Source organism: Sceloporus occidentalis, unplaced genomic scaffold (assembly GCF_023333645.1).
Source record: "Sceloporus occidentalis isolate IW3139 unplaced genomic scaffold, rSceOcc1.0.p SCAF_19, whole genome shotgun sequence".
In the NCBI taxonomy this organism is placed as follows: Eukaryota; Metazoa; Chordata; class Lepidosauria; order Squamata; family Phrynosomatidae; genus Sceloporus; species Sceloporus occidentalis.
Window position 1 is genome coordinate 8,463,988 of NW_028316999.1, and position 23,879 is coordinate 8,487,866.

Genomic DNA, 23,879 nt, shown 5'->3' on the forward strand with positions numbered 1-23,879 from the left:
TGCACTCTCTCTCACTCTCTAAGTGTTTCCCTACCTTATCTGACAACCACTACTGCCGACCACTTTCACTTCTGCATCTTCTTCATATTCTCCCTTCTCTTCTCCCTTCTGTTCTCTTCTTTCTTCAATCTTCAATCAATCTTCTATCTTTGTCTGAATCTCAGCAGACATAACCTGGTGGGAACTTCTGCCAAAATGGCGGTGCTTGCAGTGACCTCCTCTCCCCGATTTTTCATGAGGTATAAATTGCCTTTAGAAGAACATTTTTATGCATTCAAGGTTCTCATGAAAAATATACATTGTCCAATTCAACTTCGTACTTTGGCTTTAAAGTACAGGTTTCAAAATGTTTGTATTTTCTTTACAATTGCTAATAATCATCAATATGTTGTGTCAACAGAGAATACAATTTTTACCAACTACTGATTTGGAGACAAGTTTTTCTGAATAATTGAAATCTTATCAAAATCAATAGATATGCCTGAGCATTTGTTCTTTTTTTGTTTGTTTTTAAGAAATCAATACATGCTATAAATAAGTATTGCCTGTTTTGGTATTTTGAAGAAAACAAAGCGCAATGCCATCATCTTTATGTGCACACATTCATATAAAATATATACAGGAGGCCCTTGAAGTCTGTATAGACTGTTAACATTCATTTTATACAATTATGCTAATAAGTATACTTTGCTAAGTATCACTTCATAATGTATATATCGACACGCAATAAGATATTTACAGAAACAAACGTTTGCTGTAATTCTTAATTTTAAAGTCCCCAAAAATTCTTTTTTCACACTGTCCATTTTTTACACTAAAATAATGCCTCCATTTTTATGAATGTTTAGAAATGGGCAATGTTGGGACTTATGAATGAATTAATGTTGACATTATGCACCTACACGGTGAGAAATGTGAATCTGATAAAATAGGTTTAGAAAGAGTCTGATGGCAGATAAGAGCTCATACATTTTTCCAGATTTACGATATCCATACATGTTTCAGTTGCTTCAATGTATTATCTGCTTCTGCTGGGCGGATGTTCTAATTATCTACCCCACTCTATGTTAAGTAAAATCTCCTTACATCTAAGGTTCCGACCTTCAAGTTTTAGATAAAGTCCTTTGTATAATATTTCCCCTCCTTTGAAACAAACCTCCCCGTTTTTGTTACATCTCTTTCTCTGCTCTCCTCCAAACAACACATATTAAGATGTATAAGCTTGTCTGATTACAGTGTATTCCAGTTTTACATATTGTATACATTCCCTAGATTAAATTGCCTTACCTTGTTAAAATATAACACACTATTAATATTCTTATAATGGTTGTCCTTAAAATGTAGCTAGTATGTTGCGAAGTAATTTATTTATGAACCAAAAACACAAGATTAGAATGCATTTCAAAATGGATAATTTTTAATTGTAACAACATTAAACTTTTATGGTGCTGTGGAGATGCTGCCTTGAGACTTGATTGCTTCATTGTTATGTAAACTGTCAGTGCCTTCAAAATGATTAATCTTCTTTTCATTGTGCTCTTCACGCATGCACTCCAAATGCACCTTCCATCGAGGTTCTTAGTTTTGTCTGCCCTTCTGTTATTTTCAGGAAGGTTCAGTAGTAGTAAGTTCTAAAGGCGATTCATTGTGGCCTTCCTTGACTACAAAAATGAAAGGTTTAAGGCAGTAACTTGTGGTAGCCGTAACAGTAAGTTATAGTAATAGGTTGTGGAGGTGGTGGTGATAGGAGTAAATTGCATAGTAAACAGAGCTAGTGTTAGTAGTAAGATCTGGTGGTAGCAGTGGTAGTACGTTGTGGAAAAAGGTTGTGGTAGGTTCTGGCAATAGGAGAAGGGTGTTCAAGAACAGTCCTTATGGACCACATACAATATATTTGATACATAACTCGATAAATAACATTGTGTTAATTATTTCAATAAATATTAAAGGGCATCTAAAACAACAGCAGGATTGTGGCCGTAGAATACCAACTCGTAGACTTCTGTTGTAGGCCTTTCTCTGCTATATTAAACTAATGATATTTTCACATTATCACATTTAATATAGTGTGAGAACTTGCACTATGAGTTTATTGAACTGTTTTATTTTCCACAACTAAAAATCGCTTCCAAATCACAACAAGGTTCATTGACCATTGCTAATTTATATAGTGTGCTGGGTGTCTCCCTAGAATATCTTTGAGCTCTAGCAATTCTTTCTTTGCTGATTATCCTCAATTGTGTTGGTTTGCAAAAGTTTATTGATGTTATTTTATAATGCAAGTGTCTTTCAAAACTATGCTCTGTGGTTACAGTTTTGGGCTAGTTTATGATCGTGTGCAATCCTGTATGAGCTCCTGTTCCTTTGATACTTAAGCATTTGTCAAAATAGGTTTTAAATCTCATGTTTGAAGTTATCAGTGGAATTCTTTATTGGATTTATAGCCCACCTACATAACCCATGTTTCAAACCTACGGTAAAGAAAACACTTTTGTTCTTTTTTTAACTAATCCCTGCGGTTATTTAAACTGACTACCACAAAATAAAACTATACAACTTTGAACAAAAAACAATTTTATACAAGGTCAAGTATGCCCTTATGTGATGCAATGGAACATTAAGGAATTCATCAAAATATTAATGATACTGATTTGACCCTGCTTAGTATTGGAACACTGAAATTATGGCTTAATTAGCTTTGCTGAATCTGTGAAAAGATTTAATTTACAACAAAGGCAGTCAGGACTCAGATCAAAGACAAACAGAATAAAGTTAGAACGTACGCTGCTTCTATGAATTCAACAGAGAAAATTTGGTAATAGAAGACTGTCCAAGTGAAGTCATATGGGTCTGGTTTGGTCATAAAGGGATTTTCTTTGGTTTATAGCCTTTGTAGTAATGTTGCATTGCCCTAACGTAACAATTCATTATATAGCCTATTTTTATGGATATTCATGTTAACTGCAGTTATTAAAAGGTAGTCAGATGATTCAACGGCATTCATGCAGATTTATTCTGCCTTATCAGCAAATCCAATGCTCATTACAGTTGAGGGTAAATTAAGTTAAAAAAAAATGCAATGTGCAGCAATGTAGCAGAGTTTTGTGGTGCTCTTTGCCTCACTTTTGGCAGGATCCCACATGCTTTTATCTTCTCTCCAAACTGATCTTGTAGAGGAAGACTCTAAGTTTTGAAGGATCATTGATCTGTGCCTCTTCTAGCATTGAGCTCTATCATTCGCCCCCTCATAGACCTCACACAGCTTACACATAAAACATCATATCATATCATCTACTACTACATGGATGCGCTACAGGCAGATTATACAGGAGAACATTGTCTACCCAAAGCTCTAGGAGCCCTAGGTTTGTTCCTAATGCATAATCCCCAGCTGGTTGTATGCCTAAATACTCTATGTCCCTGGCAGTTGGACAAGCTTTACCTTTTACATCACTTATACTAATAAAAACTAGAGCACTCCATATGACCTCTGTCTTTGGGAAGTTTAATGTCCTTGCCATGAACAGGCTGCCCTCAAGTATATGGAACCTGGAGCAGTGAAGGTAAAGCAGAAAAGCAGGGCTCCTGCTCTCTCACGCTCATTGCCGAGTAAGTTGGGCACTGAAATATGATAAAAAGAAAAAAAGTGAGTGAGCTAAAAAAATATATCAAACTGGATACAAGCTGCTAGAAAACTCAAAGGTGTTCACCCAAAAAACACCCCACAATTAATTAACAAACAACACAAAAAAGGTAAATGCTAAATATATATATAGAAAACTAAAATATCAACCCAATATGTGATGATTTAAATATAACAATTATAATAAACAAAAAATAATGAGCGGATTATAATTTCCAATAACATAATGTTTCTTAAAGCAATCCTCAAATAAGAATATGATGGAATAAGAAGTCATATTCACTAAGCAACCGAGAACCGACAAACATCCATTAAGTAGTGGCACTGTGGGGCCCACTTAAGTGGTTCCCACACATATGTGTGGGATCTGGGGTGGGAACTCCTCTTGCCCCTGCAGGGGCGTAACTAGACGCGAGTAGGATGTAGGATGTCACGTGAACTCCGCTTCCTCTGTGCAGTCCAGAAGACCCTCCCACAAGTAAGTAGGAGGGCTTGAGGTGCGGCTCGCGTAAGATCGGTTGCCCTGGCTGCTGATCTTACGCGGGCCGCACCTCGAGGTCTCGCGGGCCGCATTTGGCCCGCGGGCCGCATGTTGGACGCCCCTGCCTTATTTAAAAAAAAAAAAAAACGGAAAAAAGATTTCGGGCGGCCCCTTGGCTTGGGCCCCCCTGCCGCCGGGGCCTGGTCGCAGTCGCAACCCCTGCGACCCCGGTAGTTCCGCCACTGTGCCCCTGTCTAAGGGCATTCCATGCCTTGAAAAACATAAGTTTAGTTTTCAAGTCAGCCAACTAAAACATAAAATATGATAGTGAAAAGATTATGGAGGAAAGGGATAAAAGCTTGGTCTGATTATGCGAGTGAAAAGACTACATTACATATGGGCATTGATTTTGATCTATAATTAACCTCATTGGTATAAATTACCCCAAGTGTTTAATTTTTATTAGTCACATTCATAAGAAATATTCTATACCTTGTTGCAGGATAAAAAAATAAATGTGTTAGAGTTCGTAAATTCAATGCATGCAGTGTAACATTTGTGACAGTTTGATTACAACCATTTAGTAAATCAGAAATGGAAAGTAATTTGTGGATAATGAGATCATTTCCATATAAAATTGCAAATCGCACAGGATTTTTTCTTTGTGAGAATGCGATTACAGGCAAATGGTCTAAACACAGGTTCAAACAGATTTGTTATATTTGGGCTTCTTCAAAAAAGAGAATGTTCATATTTACTAAACGTTATCCAATATACCCTCTTGGGACCCTGTTAATATTAACATTTTAATTGATCAAGAGATTCGTAATTTGTTTGCTAAGTTACAAAAAATATAATAATATTAAACAAGAACATGATCAGAAAATAGAAAAACACGGCCGAGAATGACATTGCCTGCACATTTACAGGGCTGTAATGCAATAATATAACTAACTTTCATATACAAATTAATGGTTTTAATACAGATCTGCTATCTGACCTTTCTAAATTGCACATTTCCATTGATAGTGTAACTTGTCACCATTTCTCTTGTCAGCATTTTTATGATAATTGGAGACTCATATCTGATGCTGTGTGTTTTTTTAGGTTAGCTCATGTAAGCTGAACTATACTGAACGTGGTTAAGCAAAATGTCTAACAATTACTTTAATAAATGAAATAACATATTAATTGGTAATACAGCATCTTTAAATTACTAGAAAAAAAGTAGTGTTTTATATAAAGAACTGGGCTTGGCAAATACCCTCCACATGTTAGAGCCAGGAGCTGGTGCACCAGAGTCATAACTAGGGCTCTTTGTGACTAGCTCTGGAGAGCCCAAATGAAAGAAATACTATTTCTATTTTATTTGGATTCTCAGCTCACCCCAGATCTTCCCTTCTCCAGCTCCACTCTGGTCATCCCACCCCATCCCTGCCCCTTTGCTGTAACCTGCCTCCTTCAATATCCTTCTGATCTGACCCTCCTCGTCCATCTCCCCCATGCTTCAACCCACCCACTTGCTCTGATCCAACCCCTCGTTCTCCCTCCCACTCTAGAATGAATAATTAAATGGTAAAGAGTAGTCAAATGTATTTAAGCAATTTTATTTTATCTATTTAATTTTTACTTATATGCATTGAAGTTAGATGTTTCGAGGCAGTTGTGTCTCTGCATCTGTTCTGTGAGGGCATCTGGCAGTCTGAAGTATGACTCCAATAAAATGGAACATGAGTACATTGATTGTTGGATGACATCCAACTAAATCAGTGTCAGGTTAAGGAGAGAATGGATGGGAAAATGAATAATTAAAGGAATATTGGTAAGGAGATTATAGGTGTATTGAGGAAATGGGGAAGACTGAAGGAAGGAAGGAAGGCAGAGAGAGGGAAAAAGGGGAGGAGAGACACAGAAGCAAGGGAGGGAGATAGACAGAAGGAGCAAGAGAGAGACAGAAGCAAGGGACGGAGATAGAAAGAAGAAAGGAAGGAAAGAAAAGAGAGAAGGAGTAAAGGGAGTGTAATAACGGAGGGATAAGAGTGAAGGTATGAAGAATAGAGAAAACAATTAAAAGATGGAGATATAGATCTAGGAAAAGAGAAAGCGGAGAGACAAAGGAGGGGCACAAATGCTAGTCATATATTCACTTTACCTATTCTAATAATATTGGATGATATTGATTCCCAAAATTTGTCATTTACAATGTAATCTTTTTAATTATTCTTGAGAATGACTAATTAATCACCAAGAGCTAGGTCACAGGCCACAAAGGCATACGTTTACTAGCTTTATGATGACCTGCTGAAATTCTGAAATCCTGACATACGGTAACTGCATTAAATGATGTATAGAAAACCAAATTACATTTTTACATTTTGTATGTTTTGTGTCCATTGCATTTGTTGGTTGTAGAGCTACTGATTGATATGGTCAATTTTCAAAAAAACATTTAGAGTTACACAATCAGTAACACTGGAATCATGCAATGAAATTCCTTATAATATAAATACCACTGTTCATAAGTTTGGGGTCACTCAACTGTTTTCATGGAAAACAAGGTAACTCTAACTTCTGTGCTAACATAATTGAAAAAGCATTTTCTAATGATCACCTGGCCTTCTAAACATAAACTTGGATTAGCCATTGGAACACAGGAGTTAAAAATCAGCCATTCACAATTTCTATACTGTATGTCTGATCCATTTGATGTTATTTTAATGAACAAAATGTTAATTTAGACCCCAAACTTTTGAATGGTAGTAGTAGTTGTCTTTCAGTATATTTGGACAGAGTTATTCAAGAATGCAGTGATAATATAAGGTAAATAATTGCCAAGAAGTTTATAATAAAGCATCTAATTTACTGTGTCTGTGCAAATAGAATCTTGGCATTAGCAGGATATGTCTTGGATTATTAAAATGTATTTTCATGCTCAGTTCTTCATGACATCAATGTGGAATATCATGAAAAAAGATTTGTCAAATCAAACAACAATTTTTGATATAAAGTACTTACACAAATACTGATTTTCAAAAATGCATTGTTGTTGTCAGAAGTCCTTATTATATCTTCAAAGAAATAAAGTAAACAAAAAGTGTTCAGAAAAGTGATGCAGGGGTAAGCCTATAGTTAGTGGCACCTGGGTGCAGTGGTTTTTTTTGCCCTCCTATAACTAAAACACACACATACTAACATGCAAACACACTCTAACACTCCTCTCTCAGAGCACTAACCCTAGGCTCATCCATGACACTATAACAACATACCCTGACACACACTCATGCTAACACCATACAATAACATGTATACACTCTAACATTGCATGTTCACAAATACTTATGCTAACACCATACAGTAACACACACACTAACACTATACAGTAACATGCACACACATATGCTAATTGAAACATTCACACATGCTAAAACCAAATGCTCACACACATGCTTACACCCTATACTCCCACACACTAACAACATACATTAACACATGGTAACCCCTGACACTAGCATATACTCTACTTCCATAGAGTTACACACAAAAACATATACTTACACATGCTTATACACCTACTCTCATTGTTCATCCAGCTCACGCAGCTTTCCCTCCACCTCTCCTGGACCTTGTTACCATGTCTTCACCGCAGCTCGCACTCTCCATGCAAGCTGCTGCATGAAGAGCTTGAGCATGATACATGATCCCAATGGGTACCTTGGTTACTGAGGTGTCTGGGTGTCATGCATGGAACCCACCTTAGCACTCTCCAGAAGTGATGTGACCACTTTACTTTAGATTTATAACAGATAACATAGGCAGACAGATGAATATGATTGTGCAGTTGATGAATCAGTGATGGATCAGAATTGTGCCAAGCTAGAGATACAATACAGTTAGATTTGCTCAAGAAATGAATTCATACTGTGCGTAGACCACGTTGGGAAGAGGACTTCAATAATACTAAATATTATTTCTGTGTGATCAAAAGTAATGTTAGCCTGGACATCAGTTCCAATTCCTCAATAATCCTTAATATATGGGTGCTTCTGAAGTGAATCTCTTTGTGATAAAATTTCATAGGAGCTGGCTCTTCTTTCTTCAGACAAAAAGCAGTGTTAACCAGAGTACTTGACTTGAGCTCACCTCTAGTTTAGAGCTTTAGAGACAACTCAGAGAGCTGTCCAGCAGGAACTGGGCTGATCATTCAGAGCCATACTATATTATTAAGGTTACATTTGCGGTTTCATATGGCCGTAGACAGTGCCCCACTTCAGCTGTGTGAATTCCCCATTCCTCTCCATTGTTTCCCTTCGTCCTTCCCACATTCTTCTGGGTTTCCTAGTCTTGTTTTAACTACCTATTTCTCAGACTGTACCACCACTTGGCCCCTGCTACTTTGTGTATAATTGTAAAGGTGCTGTTCCACTTAATACATTTATTCTGCAATATGTTAAGGAAATAAATCTTTATTTTATCTTTTTGCAAGGGCCATCACTCCTGTGTTTCTTATTGCATGTCATATATCAATAACAAAAAAAGGTTTTGTTATGCTGACGTCACTTTTTTGCTAATGTGATTTCATGTGGGCAATCTAAGTGAGAGTGCCAAATAAGTACTGTGGCACTGCTAGTCCTGATGAAGGGATCATGTTATTGTTTCAGCAGAGACATTCATTAACCAGCAATTTTAGGTGAAGTTCATGTGAGTCATCCTAGCTAATCTCTACAACACTAATTTGTTTGATTGCACTAGTGGACTTTTCTAAAGTAAAGTGAAAGACAAAATATATATATATATATATATATATATATATATATATATATATATATATACACCACTTTTTAGAAGGTGTTGAGTAAGCTGAGTTTTTTCTTATGTTGTTATACATATAATTGCTCAGCTTTGTAGTACCCAATAGGTTGTTGTTGTTATTATTATTATTATTGTATTGTTTTATATATCACCATCATATTGCATAGCACTGTACATCACCATATTTTAGGTTTGGTTGTATGTTATACAGAAAATGGGTTTAAAATCCCAAATCATGCGATCATATAAAATACTAATTATCAGGGGTACATCTACTGGGGTCTGTGGTGGCGGACTTAATGATGTTCTATAGACCTCACAAATCTTGCCATGAACACTATGCCTATCCCTGCTAATTATTTTTGGCAAATCCAGTTGCAAAAAAAATCTTATTTTGGCAACAGAAACTGTAAAAACAAAGCGGTATGGTTTGGTAGCTAAAAACTGCCTGGAAATGTGTTCATGGGCTGTGTATAAAGTAGTGTAGTAGGCATATGCAGATTAGGGAACCCATGTAACTGGCAGCAAGGAATAAAGAAGTATCATATTGTTGCATATCTGCTTGTCTCTGCCTAACATTCTGAAGGGGAACCTGACTGTAATGCACATGATAGCTGAGAGATCCCTAAAATGTTTGTCATAATCAGTTTGCCCCCTTTTCCATCCCCAGCTAGATGCTATGTAGGAGAAGGGACCAGCAGAGCATACTATATACTTACCTCCAGTCAACTCCAGCACTAGCTCAGCAAATGCTTTGGGGGTCTAACTAGACCCCCTCATGTACATACACAGTGCATTGAAATCAATTCATTGATTTGTTATTTTGCTGCTATAAACAGTAAATTAGTGGAGTGAAACAATGGACCATGGAGGGGGAACTGTTCTACAGCTCTTGGGCTTCAGCTTCTACACAAGTTTTTTCTTTACTTTTGTTTTGCAGCTTCAGAGAATGCATATTAAAAAATACTTGGAATACTTCCTGGGGTACTGGAGTGTCCCTTTAAATGGGCTTTGGAAACATTTTACATTTGTTTTATAAGCAGCCAGGGTTTATGCAAAATTATGCTGTGTTGTTATGTTACCTATATATTTATGAAGTGAACAAATGAATTGCCACATTATTGGCAGTCAGGATTAATGATATCATAAACTGGCCAGTTGAACATAAATCACCATCTGAAATGTTTAAGTGTTAGTGTTCCTTTAAGGCTATTAATCTTTATAAATCACTGCTCCTAAACCAGCTATTGTCTTCCAGCTCCAATGTGTCCATATTTGACTACATCAATATTTGTAAGTTAACTAAGTTTTTTTTCCTCTCAGTGCAGAATGTTTAGGTAGATTTCATATCACTGAGGTGTACTGAGGATAATGCAGATATACTGTATAATGAAGACATTTGTTTTAGAAATTTCCTGCACTTAACATGAATTCTTACCACCTTCATGACAAACTGAACATCTGGGGAACATGAATTTAGAAGCAGGGTGTCTGTTAATTTAATTGGTCAGCTAATATTACACAGACTGTATTTCTCTGGGTTTCAGCTGCCCATTGCAAAGGAAAAAAAACAGTTGCCATAACAACCAATTTTAGTAAAGAAGGAAAGAGAAAAAAATTACAATGTCATTCCTTTAGCTCTAGCAATCCATGCCAAAGTTATTACATATATCCATAGATACCTTACATATGGAAGATGGGGAGGGTGTAGGAATATGTGTGTTAAATCCCAAGGTAATTATAAAATACTGTGGATCACAAGGAAAATCTAAATATTTGTAAGAATATATGTTTACTATATGTGTTTATATACTGATGACTAATTCCGCCATCCAGGGAAGCTAGACGTAATAATGACATTTACAAATAGAAGGCATGGAGAACCCTAGTCACTGGAGCTCACAATCTAACATTTCATTTTAAGTTAACCAACTAAAGCAGGTTTTTGGGTCTAGAATAAAATATTTTCCAAAATGATTTGTAAATCTTGTATGTAACAGAGCCTGGTTTATTCCATCAAAGTTAAATGATGAGTTCTTGCTGGGCTGTGCACCATTAATACATTTGAAGCAAGTTAGGAAATGAGGTGTTGATTGCGCTGCAACTAAAGCTGAATATTTCTCATGTGGAGAACCCAATTCTGCTAACATCCTTCCTTTTAATTGTGTGATTTATATTTATTAATTAATTGTGTTGATTACACAGTCCCACTTGTTTCCTACTGTTGGCAATATCATTAGAAAATGTATATCAAAAGGAGCATTTAAAAAAACATACTTCAGCATTTTTCTGCATAAATGATTACTTGTGCCTGTACTGTTATGGTGTATAAATCCTCAGCTTTGCGGTCAGGGACAGTGAGAATTAAACCTATCCTCCTAGTGTTGATGCTTAGCACCCACTGAGTAATTTTTGGAAGATATTTTTTTCTTCTTCATCTTTGATGATTTCTTATCGATCCCTTGAAGGATATTTGCTGAGTGTCAGGCTTGTTAGCTGAGTAGAAAGACAATACTGCAAGATATTAACCCCTCTGCCGCCAGGGGGCAAAGGAAAAACTTGTCCGCAATGCATTGAGAAGTCATCTGCAATAGACACAAGTGTGTATGAGTGTGTGTCCGTGCAAGAGTGTGTGTATACAATAACAGCAGTGTGTAAATCACACTCAGCATCACTCAAAATAAAAAGGCGCACACACACACACGCATATATATATATATATATATATTTATTTTTATATATATATATATATATACCAATTATATGTCATGCAGATGTATGTCTGTGAACATGAATAATGCAACTACTAGACGCAATTAAGATCACTATTTTCCATTTTATTGTTATGGAAATAATGTCCAATTTGTATCATAAGACACTTGACATAGAAACAGTGTTTCATAAATAATGGAACACTGGCCAACACATGCTAAAACACATCCTTGGTGTGCTTTGCATTTGCAGACAGATAAGATCGTGATTCTTCATAGACTGCAAGCTGGCATATTTTGCTTTACTGTAAGTGACTATGTATGCCAGTTCACTGTACTGGGGCTGCGAAGGGGTTAAAAGGATATTACCAACTGGTAGCCTGGCAGTCTTTGCATTGGTTGGCTGCCTAGTGGCCTTGGGATATTGTCTCAGTAAAAGGGGGAGGCGGTGAACAGTTAGTTGCAAGAAAGCAGAATTAAAATACAATTTAACCATTTCTTGCCCCATCTCTTGACTAGGGTTATCTCATCTCACTGATCAGCATGCTTTTTGTTGTCCCCTGTCCATTTTTCTTTTGCCTGATTGGTCAAAATACTTTCTTTTCTCCTTCTTCTACTTCTCCATCTATCCATCCACTCCCCCTCCTCCAGGCAGTGTACAGCAATCCGACGCTGTCCGTTTCCAGGGTAAAATCCTCCCCCCTCCCCCATCTCCATCACCTCTCACATTCAGCTGCTTTTTAATTAATAGTAAGCATCCTCCACTTAAAAAAATACACATGTATACATATATATATATATATATATATATATATCCTTAAATTAACAAAAATAATAGCTCTACCAATAGATCCAGCACCGGGTCATGGCATCGTTCCGTTAGATGGAAGGGGAGGGAGAGGGGGGGCAGTGCGGTATGAAGGAGAATAAACAGCTTCATTTTTCCGGTTCTATGAAACGAATCGTTCAACGAGAGGGTTCTGCGGCTGCTAGAGGGCTGGACAGAGCTGAACAAGTGATCAGAAGCCAGAGCTCCTTGCACTCAGCCCAGCGCTGTATCCCCCTTCCCTGCCTTACATCTGGAGATGCATCTAAATGAAGTCTTATTGAACAAGTAGAGAGGGATCGCTTCTGTGCTGGAAGTAAACGTTGCTCTCCATTAGGATGCGTCTGTATTTCTAATACTCCCAAGGATTTTAGCCATCAGGCTTTAATATTCTCATCTCTTCTCTCCCCCCCTCTCCATTTTTTTTTTTTTTACAGGAACGACTCTTTCGGAACCTGGTCCACCCAGGGATGTAAAACGGTGCTTACCGATGCATCCCATACGAAATGCTTATGTGATCGTCTCTCTACCTTCGCCATTTTGGCTCAGCAACCTAGAGAAATAGTAAGTAACAAAAGGACAGCTAACTAGAGTTTATGTAGATGTCCAGCTGGGACATCTTGATGTTGCATGTGTCGAATTATATATATATACACTATATATAGATGTGGCTGTGGATACACATGTAGGCAGGCATATAGGAGATCTGGCAGCTTTCTCTGCAGGATTGTGCCTTGTTTTGTCCTATAATAACCAGTGGCTTCTGAGATTGTCTTATTGTAGCTGGTATTGTTGTCTCGTTGAAATGAATATATTAATTCCAGCATTTAAATGTCCAATTTAAGGTAATGATCTGTTTTCCTTTTGGCACTGAAAAATTCTCTCTCATCAATGTCCTATAGACACCAGAGATGAAGGTTTAGATAGGTTTCATAGGTTGCAGATCTTCTGTGTGTGTGTGTGTTTGTGTGTGTTTTAAAGCATTGTGTCCTTATGTTTACTAACCCTCCTGCAAAGATATGATACAGTAAGTGATACAGTTCTGTGATAGCAGATTGGAAGAACACTCCTGCTGGAAATACACTGGATGAGAAACACTTTAATAATAAAATGGTTCTGGTGGATTTTTAAGTTTTATTGATGATGGGCTACACAGAGAGTTGTATGTTGACACAGCTTATCAACATGTACATTTTAATTATATATTGAATCTTCACACACACACACACACACACACACATATATATATATATATATATATATATATATATATATATATATATATATATATTTGTCAGAAAACATAGCCATGGAGTTTATGGGGGGCAGGATTTGTAAACAAAATCAGAAAAAAGTCAACACTGAATAGAAGCCACTTTTTAAAGTTAAAAAGTTTGCCAGAAACATGTAAATGTGGCTATGTGACATGGCTACTTTTTGCAATAAAATACACTCTAGGACAGTGTTTTTATGGCTGCTAATATTCAGTGATTGTTAGAGAAATGTATGAATGGCTATTTGGCTCAATGTTTTTTTTCTCTCTTTTTTTTAAAATATAGAACGTGTATAAAATAATAAGTTGATGTTCATCATGAAAGTTATCTGGTCTTGTCTTTAGTATGCACAAGTATCCTCATATATATATATTATAATCTGCAGATCATGGATTCTTCAGGTACGCCCTCTGTAACTCTGATAATCGGCTGTGGTCTCTCCTGCTTGGCCTTGCTCACCCTTGCAGTTGTTTATGCAGCATTATGGAGGTTTGTATCTCTGTCTATCTATCTATCTATCTATCTATCTATCTATCTATCTATCTATCTATCTATCCATCCATCTATCCATCTCTATCAGAAACAATCTCTGCTGCAGTTCTGCAGCTATAAATGGCATCGTGAAGTGTCTAAACATTACCTGATGAAATCACCATACACCTATAAAATTCATGGCCACTTGTCATTCTGTTGTAAACTCTTCAACCTTGTCAGGCATATTTCATCTAGGGGAAAGCCTTCACCTAAAGCACTGAAAAGAATGTACATTATGATGCACGAATACCTTTAGGAGAATGTTAATACACATGTATTTGTGTTTTAATCATGAGTTTGCCGTAGGTTTGAAGGCCAGTAGACCAATGTTATGATGGTTTATGAGATAATTCACACATTTGTCTTCTGTTATCTATTGATATGTTAGCCCAGTAAGGATCTGGATCTTATCAATCAACGATAAACTATCAATAAATAAGGATGCATTGATATATCCTTCCATAAAAATAATATATAATTACAGTTTCTGGCATAAACATGTGGTGCCATCATATTTTTAAGTTATTAATCTGCTGTTGGACATGTCAGTTTAATGTTCATAATAAATAAAGTATTCACAATTATGAGAGATACGGTACTTTTGAAAACATATGTTTGATATGGTTGTATATTATAGTAGCCAGAAATCACTTCTATTTTCATCATTGGTTTAGATGTCATACTGAGGCCTTTATCAACAGGGATTGTTTATCTGAGACATACAGATTGTCCTAGACATGAACTTTATGGATTCCAAAGACGTTTATTATTTTACAGGAGAAGCCAACTACCTTAAAAACAGCTTTCCAAGGGACATCTTGTAACTCAAAGACATAATGTTGAATTCTGATTGTAATCAATAGAGAAAATTTAGGGAGAGCAAATTGTGACGTCCGACATAAGAATTTAGACTCTTGATATCCTACAGTTTTGGCTATTTTAAACTTTGCCTAAATCTGTTCTGCACAATGCATATGCTTTCCAAGCAAGAGCGTATAGTGTGGAAAAAGAATTGCTAGAAACTTTCAGAAGGTTAAAGAATTTCTAACTATTATACCAAACAAATGTTAAAACATTTTTAGATGTAATACAAGGAAACTGTACATCAAGTTGTTATATATTTAAGGCTTAAGGAAGATACATGAATATTACTGGACCGCATAATCTGTTCATTTGCAGGGTATTTTAATAAAACAACTCTAAAATATTTGTTATTTATATATATATACTGCACAGTTTATCTTGACACCATTTTATAAATATATGATGTGTACACAAATCCAATGCAAACCAATCACTGGAAGCAGACCTATTGGATTTGGACTAAAGTCAATTTATTGTTAAATTATCAAACTATAAATAAAGTCATATGAAACTTATTTTTCACTTTTAAGAAAACCTTATTTATATCAAAAGTAAGGTTTGCAAAATTGTTAAATAGCTTGAATTATCCTGATTTATATCCCTTTCCCTCCCTTGGGGGTAACCAAAATGAAGTAATTTAGTCAATTTAATGGGTGGAAAAATGATAACTTGTATTTTTTGTCTTAAAATATAGACTAGACTATAGTCTAGCTCTACCAAACTTAGATCCTAGTTTGGTAGGGAAAGGCTACTTTTTATTTTAAGACAAAAATAAAGGTTATATTTTATTATTCCCTCTTTACTTACCCGCCAATGCTTACTTCCTAGGCATCTTCTTCATGCTTTTCACTGTTAAGTCGGTTGGCGACCATACGGGTGACGACTGTGTCCAAAACACGTTGTCAGATCCTGACAATAATTGCCTGTAAATGTTTCATAAAGCTAAACTCTGGGACATTCACTGATGTTGTCATGTTGTCTTATTTTGCCCATTTTTACATTATTCAAATAAATTGTCACAGAAATACAGCATAATTAGATGTTAGGAACACAGTGACATCCGAACAGCCGGTAAAATGTTAAAAGTAAAACAATCACCAGGGATATTACACTGGCTGCTATGGTGGTTGCCTCACTTCTGCATAACCCCCTCTATAAATTATTTATCACAAACATTTGCCAGCCTAAAGAGTCTATATAATAAACATTGAGTATGCAGTATGAAAATCCGCATTGTCACATATATGCAGTAACATAATATGCAGAAATGACACTCCATTCACCATTGTTGGCTCTTCTCCACTCAATCCTTCCAGTCCTACTATACACATACAATATGTATTTATGGATTTAATATAGGGTTATATAACAACTTTTTAAGTCTCTGCTTAACACACTTAAAACAAAAAAACATAAAAAAGAGGAATTGTTGAAAAATATATGTGCTCTTCTTTGTACAGATATATAAAGTCTGAGAGATCGATTATTCTGATAAACTTCTGTTTATCTATCATCTCATCCAACATTCTTATCCTGGTGGGCCAGACACAGACACAGAACAGGGTAAGATTTAATTTTAAATTGGTTGCCTGCTTGATTTTCTTAATTGTTCTGTTCTAGACAATATGTCGTTGGTTCCACTGTACTTACATTTACAATTCTGAAAGGTATTTGAAGCAAAACTAGCTTTTTCTCCAACATCTGCACATCTAACAATGTCTGTAATAGGAACATTTCACATTTTTAATTATTATGGTCTATATATTTTTATTTTTGTCAGAGAGTTCATTCTTGAAACATGGTAGAGAATTCGATTTTTTTTCCTTACCTGAAAATGATCCAATGGTTGGATGTATCCAATGCTTTGCAGTAACTAATATATATTTATCCGTGAGAATTTTCATCATGTATACATTAAATTAAGTTTAGCCATAGAAGAGTACAAGCAGAAGGCAGTAAAAAAAGTAAATTTGCTAGGAATGTCCCCATTTACTGCTGTTTTATAACATGTAATAATTTTCCTTGGCCATACAAAATAAATTAATGTAAGCCATTTATTCCCTCAGTGAAGCTCAAAGTCGATTTCCCAGAAATGTCCCCATTTGTCATCCACAATGTGGTAAAAAGGTAGTTGATGTAATGATTTGGTATCATGAAGCAATAACTTAATCCATTATATTTATGTATTCTCTTCTGCACACAGACAGCGAGTTACTATCTATGAATGCATTTAGGGTTGGAAAGTAAGCTCCTCTTTAGGGAACAATATGGTTTGCAAAGGAATACTTACTTTTAGGTTGTTCTGCCTTCGAGAGGGAGACACATTAAAGAATTGACGCGTTTCTGTGTACAGCAGGTTAAAACTTTTATAATGCAATATACTATGTACAGTATATGCACCAGGCTAGATTGTTTTGTTTAGTACTGCAACGTATATAGGTCACTGTGATAGAAAAAGTTGTAATAACCTAAAAGTCTATTGGTTAGCACATTTGTTCCATAAGAATAAGGCATTTAGCTGCATTGTTCTAGCAATAGCTATCTATACCAAGCGTGGTAAGCTGGAGAGAGAAATTGTCTATTAACTATGCCTTTTATTTCATGTTATTTGGCATGGTATATCTGCCTATGTTTTATATCGAGTGATTTTTTGTGTGAGAAGCAGTTTAAGTGGCTATTCTGTTGGTGAAAGAATTGTAGCCATCATAAGGACCAATGGAATATTCATGCTTATTACTTTGATTTTACTACTTTACATTTGAATTGCTATATATATATATTTTTTGTTTGAAAGTCATATTAATACTGCAGTATTTGGACAAAAAGTTAAAAGAGTATTAGTCTGCTTAATCACTGTGTGGCTTCCATATGTAAACGTCTCATATTTTTCATGGATAAAAGCATATTTTATTCGGCCAGTTTGCATAGTTTTATTTCAATGTTATCATTCATAGGTTATTTATCTTAGCAGTTGTTTGTGTAGTACTACATGCCTTTTGGCAGATAGAGTGTTTGGAATTGTTCACAATAATTTTGTTCACAATAATTAATGCTAAGATTCGATTAATTTGTAGTAAGCCATTGATGTCTTGACATCAGATTTATCTAATTAGGTGTCTGCAGTACTGAAAAAAAATGGTCTTCATAATATTTCTTGTGCATAGAAAGTATAGTAACAATAGTATGCTGCATTTCTTGAGAAAGCATGATAAAAAATGAGATGGGTGGGTTTTTTTTAGTTGTACTGGTTAAGCTATTACAAAATGATAATGACAGTGTATATTATCTTTTGTAATAACGTTATATTTAATGTATGCTTGTTTTACTAGAGAAGTAAAAGACGATTGTTAAAAATGTCTTGGCATAATTTGTACAACATGTATACTTTCAAGTAGAAAAGTTACATAAAAGTACATAAAATGTGCTACTTCACATTTTAAATGTCACTAAAACTTTGGAAAATATCTTCTCTAAGAAAAACTTCAACGAAGGTTAAAAGATGTTCTCAAGTTGCAAGACAAGCGTTCTGTCTAGTCTCATTTTTTGATCTGTGGCTAATAAAATATTAATAATAAAATACAGATTAAAATAAAAAATATGTAACACATATTTGCTATATGTTGTTGTTAAGTTGTTCAAGCAATGTTTGTAAGGGTGATGCAAGAAGGCAGAAAATACATTAATAATTAATGTTAAAAGTTTTGAAGTTCCTCTTCAACAAATATTACTCCCACGGACTGGGACCATATTCAACTCAGTACAGTTTGAAGATGGTCAATGTTCTTAATATCTAGAATATGTTTTACAGACGATTGCAATTGTATGGAAACTGTGCATACATAGCACCAACTTGTTAAAATCAAACATTTTACTAGTATTTTGGTGGTATTTTGAATGTGTAAGGTAATGATCTAGATAGTGTTTTCTCGCAAAAGAGCATTCTGTTCCTAAACATACTGTGATGTTATTGATTGTTATTATACAAGTTCCATTACCCTTTTTGTGCAGTTATACTATTCTGCTATTTATTGACAAACGTCATAGGGGTTTTGTGTTTTTTTTTTAGCTATATCTATAGTGGCAAATGAATGATTTACAAATGTATGTTGATTCCTAATGACATGTTCTGAGAAAATAGATTTGGATGTAATCACCTAAGTCTTTGTTTATACAACACTTTGCAAACATTGTTATCACAAATGACATTTTGAATTATTTCTTGCGTCACATAATAGCATTTAGTCGAACAAATCTAGAAACAAAAAGCAAATGGCTGATTATGTTACAGTTATTTTAGGTAACTTTGTTAACGTGTTTCTTTAAAGTACAGCCTTGCCCAGCAAAAACAATGCAGAAAGGAATCTTAACCCCTTAATGACAAAGCCCATACATGTACAGGCTCAAAATGCATTGTTTTCAATGGGTTTAGGGACCGCCAATTGTCCTTAAGGGAGGAACACCAGTCATATGAACTTCAATGCATATGATGACTCTCTCCCCTTTTAATTAGCTGCAGAATGCCCCCTATGCATGTGTATCTTTCCTGGCTACCAGATCCTAGGCTTGCAGAAGATGTGATGAGCTGAACATACCTTGCCAAAGCATGTGCAACCCCAGCACTGGCTTGGGTGAGTGGTCCAGAGAGTCCCACAGGACCCCCACACACATTTTCAGAAAGCGCTCCCAATGATTACTTGCTACTGATTGGCTGGTTCAAGTGACACAAAAAATGCTTATTTGCATCCACCTATATGTTAAAGAATTCATATTAAAGTACTTTTAAAATGCTTTAATGTGCATTCGTCATTTTGTAGGGCTTTGTGCGAGTGTCTCTTAAAGTTTCTTAGTAAAAAAAAAGTACAAAAAGGTGCATAAAAGTGCATAAAAAGACTATAACTGGGTGATATTTATATGTATATAAATATTTTCTTTAGCATATACTGTGCAGATGTATTTCACACAGAGATCAGCAAACATAGATCATTTTTAGATGCCAGCCCATAGATTTGGATTCCGTTTTAACGCAAGCCTAACTCATAATATTACGGAAATCTGGATTTGAATATTATTGCTTCTAAGCACTCTGCAAGAAAAGGGAATCTATATTTCATTGTTTATTGTGATTTCACATAGACTATGAGTGCATGCACGTATTGTTCAACTGATTCATGCTGATTCATTTGTAAATGCTTCTAATTAGAGGAATAGTATGGTGACACTAAAGTATTCAAGTACCTATTGTACTGAAATATGATGGTCACTAACATCCCAATGATGGATGTTGACAGCTGCGACATAATACATTATTTTCATATAACATAATATATCTTTTAAGAAAATGTTTAGTCATTTTAGTGGGGGGGTCAGTTGCTGTAAGATAATGCTGAAAGATTTTTCCTTGCGTTTAAGCTGTTATGTTATCTTGAGCCCCTCCAATAGATGTATTTTATCTTAGTATAGAATGGGGTTTTGTGTTCCTGTGGGTTGAGAGGTCTCAAAAAGACATCACTGATATTAAGTTATTACCCTGATTGAGCTATGTAGGCTAAGACATTAAATCAATTATTTTAATTGACAGGCTTGTTAGGTGATCAGTTAGGGATCTTAGGTCAGAGGTGTGTGTATCGTTTTAAGTGCATACACATCCACATAAAATAGTATTTCTGCTTGTAACAGTATGTTGAGATTTTTGAAGAATTCAATGCATTTAGACAGTTCCCATTTGGTACAGTATAGGTTGACCATGAAGAATGATTATAACCTATCATTTTTTTTTTTAATAAAGTATATTCTACATGGTAAAAACTCAAGCTGTCGAACATTTGGTGATTCAGTTTTGAAAGGCAGTTGTAAATATCAAATCAAACTAGAAAATATATGTTAAAATGATGATGTTAAGGGGACGCTGTCAAATAGGAGAAGTGTTTGGCCAACATGATGCCTTTGTCCACATGGTATAGTCACCACTAGTCAGCTCTAGCACTGGTTGGCGAGAGTTCCAGATCTAATGAGACCCCCACATTCATGTGCAGAAATTGCTTCCACATATCTCTGTGAGAGTGCTTTGCTGCCACTGATAAAGTAATTTAATATGCATTCTTCATTGAGGCTACTTGGGACACTTGAGTGTCCATTTACATTAACAGAGCTGGCAAGGAGTGCAGAAGGCCAATCTCCCTGCATGCTCCTCTATTTTAAAGACTTTGGGGCTTGCCAGAACATTCATTGAGTGCTTTGTATGCAATTCTACATTTTGCCAACAGTATAGTTAGAGCGGCAAGGACTTCAATCGGAATTTATATACCCTGATCGATGCCTTTCTGTGTTACATTTTATAGATATTCTATGCAGTCTGTGTATTTCCTATTGGTAAATGTTTTCCGGAGAGCGCCGGATATAGTACATTGAGTTTGTTGTCTGCCAACTATATTTGAGTCCTTATATCAATGAGCCTTTAGATGGGGGGAGATAACAAATTTTAAGATGGGAAGGTGTAATTTGCTGCCGTAATTTGCTTCAACTCTTCAATATTGATTGCTTTTCTTGCTTTTTTATAAAGTCCATTTTTCAATCAGCATCCAAAAGTAAATTATTTGATTCCTTCTGTTGATTCTTTTATTTAACCATTTTTCTCTGCTCTAAGTATTAATATATATATATATATATATATATATAAAACCATACTTCCACCCCCAGCGAATCGGAAAGCCAGGGATGGAGCTTGGGAAGTAGGGTGTGTCACTCATACTGGCAGCGCAGTTCAGCAGTATGCAGTCCTAGAGAATAGAGGGACAGAGGAAAAACGCGGTGGGACAGTGGGATAGAGTGGCAAATCAGAGCAGTTGGATGGCATGTATATACAATGTATAACTTTTGCCCTCTAGGGCCCTCCTCATCAGTTGTTTCTGCAAGTCATCTTGTTATGTTATATACTGATTGTTATGTCCTGTCTATCCTTTGTACAGCGCTGCCAAATCTGATGGCGCTTTATAAGGCAATAAATAATAATAAAATAAATAATAATAATAATTAATCCAGTAATTAATTCTCACACTACAAAGAAAAATCTGGTTAGAATGTCTATTCCTGTTTAATTGGCTGAGACTTCTTAAATTATAGGATTTAGCTCTTTATTGTAAAGTAATCTGAATCATAGGCAAAGACAAGTAATACTCCTTGGGTTTATTTTGAATGTCTGCATTCCAATATAAAATGTAATATAAAAATATATTTTGCCTTTCACTATGTCCTCATTTTGATATGTACTTTACATTATATGCTTTTGATGCTGGGTCCAATACAGTTGCCATGTTTATGTACATTTGTTTATCGCTGGTTATATACATTTAAAATACGGTATGTGGCGGTGTATATGGAAAAACAGCATTTTGAGTTTTTCTTTGCTTTGGCTATATTTAATAGAGATTTTTACTTTTGTGCACCCTCCATTTGCTATTTAGAAGTTAAATATTATTTGCTATGTTTAATTAAGATTGGATCTTCCAGTTAGTTATGAAAACGATTTACATTCTTGCTTGATTAGCGATCTTGGGTTTATGATATCTGAAGTACAATAGATTAAAATCAAATCAATTGTCTTATTGAATATTTCAGAGCTGTAATTGAGTCTATAGTAAGTAATATATATTCAGTAAGTAGAAAAATGATAGTTTGCTACTTTAGACAATAATCCCATAAACAAAGGCAGGATATATGTTTTTCGGCTACCAACAGCTTGATGGTACATATTGATTTTAATGAACATTCCGTCATGTTGATCTGTATACATGTTGTCTGGATGATTAAATATGTCAGCAGATGCAGTCATATTTACATTAAACTGCATCTGTCCATATATACTCTATATACCATCACTGTTAATTAACTAAAATTAAATTGTGCATGCCATGATTTTATCAATGCAATTTAATGCAACACCATGGAAGATCTCTGCAGTCAATGCAGAAAAAGTATAGCTTACTACGTTTAGTATAGCACACTTTCATTTATATACACTGTGTTGTTTGTCAAGGAGAATATTGAGTATGACTTGGTTTATTCTGTTGTTTTTCTTTTAAAGAGCACATTCTCATTAATACCGGGCAAGACAGAGTATTAATAAAAATGGATTTCCATTTGTACCTGGTTTAGTAGATGGCCAGATATGTGATTTTCATCATTTGCTCTACAGATCAGGTGCGAGCGTCTATTAATTCTCTGAAATTGATTGTGTTAAAAACAGAGACCTTAATTACATTCATTTATCCACTTAAATCACACACAGTCATTTCAAAGCATGATGATTTACATGATTTAGCAGCATACTAATCTGTTTTTGTGTGCTAGCACCTAGCTAGAATATGTTGTCTGCCCAAAACATCCGACACAGCCCATCCAAGTTTGGGCCAATATGTGTATCATGCCTAAAATATAAAGTAGAAATGACTATAGGTAAAGGTTGATCAGTATGAGATTACAGTCATAAAATTTCACCTCTCTAAATAAAATGTTTTAATATATATGTTTTTTTAAATCTAAGGTTATTTCAATGCAAATATTTTTAAGAACATTGTTGTACTAAGTCAGGGGCGTCCAACATGCGGCCCGCAGGCCAAATGCGGCCCGCGAGACCTCGAGGTGCGGCCCGCGTAAGATCGGCAGCCAGGGCAACCGATCTTACGCGAGCCGCACCTCAAGCCCTGCCAGGGGCGTAACTAGATGCCTCAGGGCCCGGGTG

General features: G+C 35.6%; 1 protein-coding gene across 1 annotated transcript in view; it reads left to right on the top strand.

Annotated features, from left to right (window-relative positions):
* The window catches only part of LOC149302372 (adhesion G protein-coupled receptor B3-like), a 378,938-nt gene that overhangs the window by 275,219 nt on the left and 79,840 nt on the right, over positions 1-23,879 (top strand). The window contains exons 16-18 of the mRNA XM_089482502.1: positions 12,908-13,034; positions 14,130-14,233; positions 16,603-16,705. Coding sequence (XP_089338628.1) covers positions 12,908-13,034; positions 14,130-14,233; positions 16,603-16,705 — 334 coding nt within the window. The remainder of the gene's footprint in view (positions 1-12,907; positions 13,035-14,129; positions 14,234-16,602; positions 16,706-23,879) is intronic.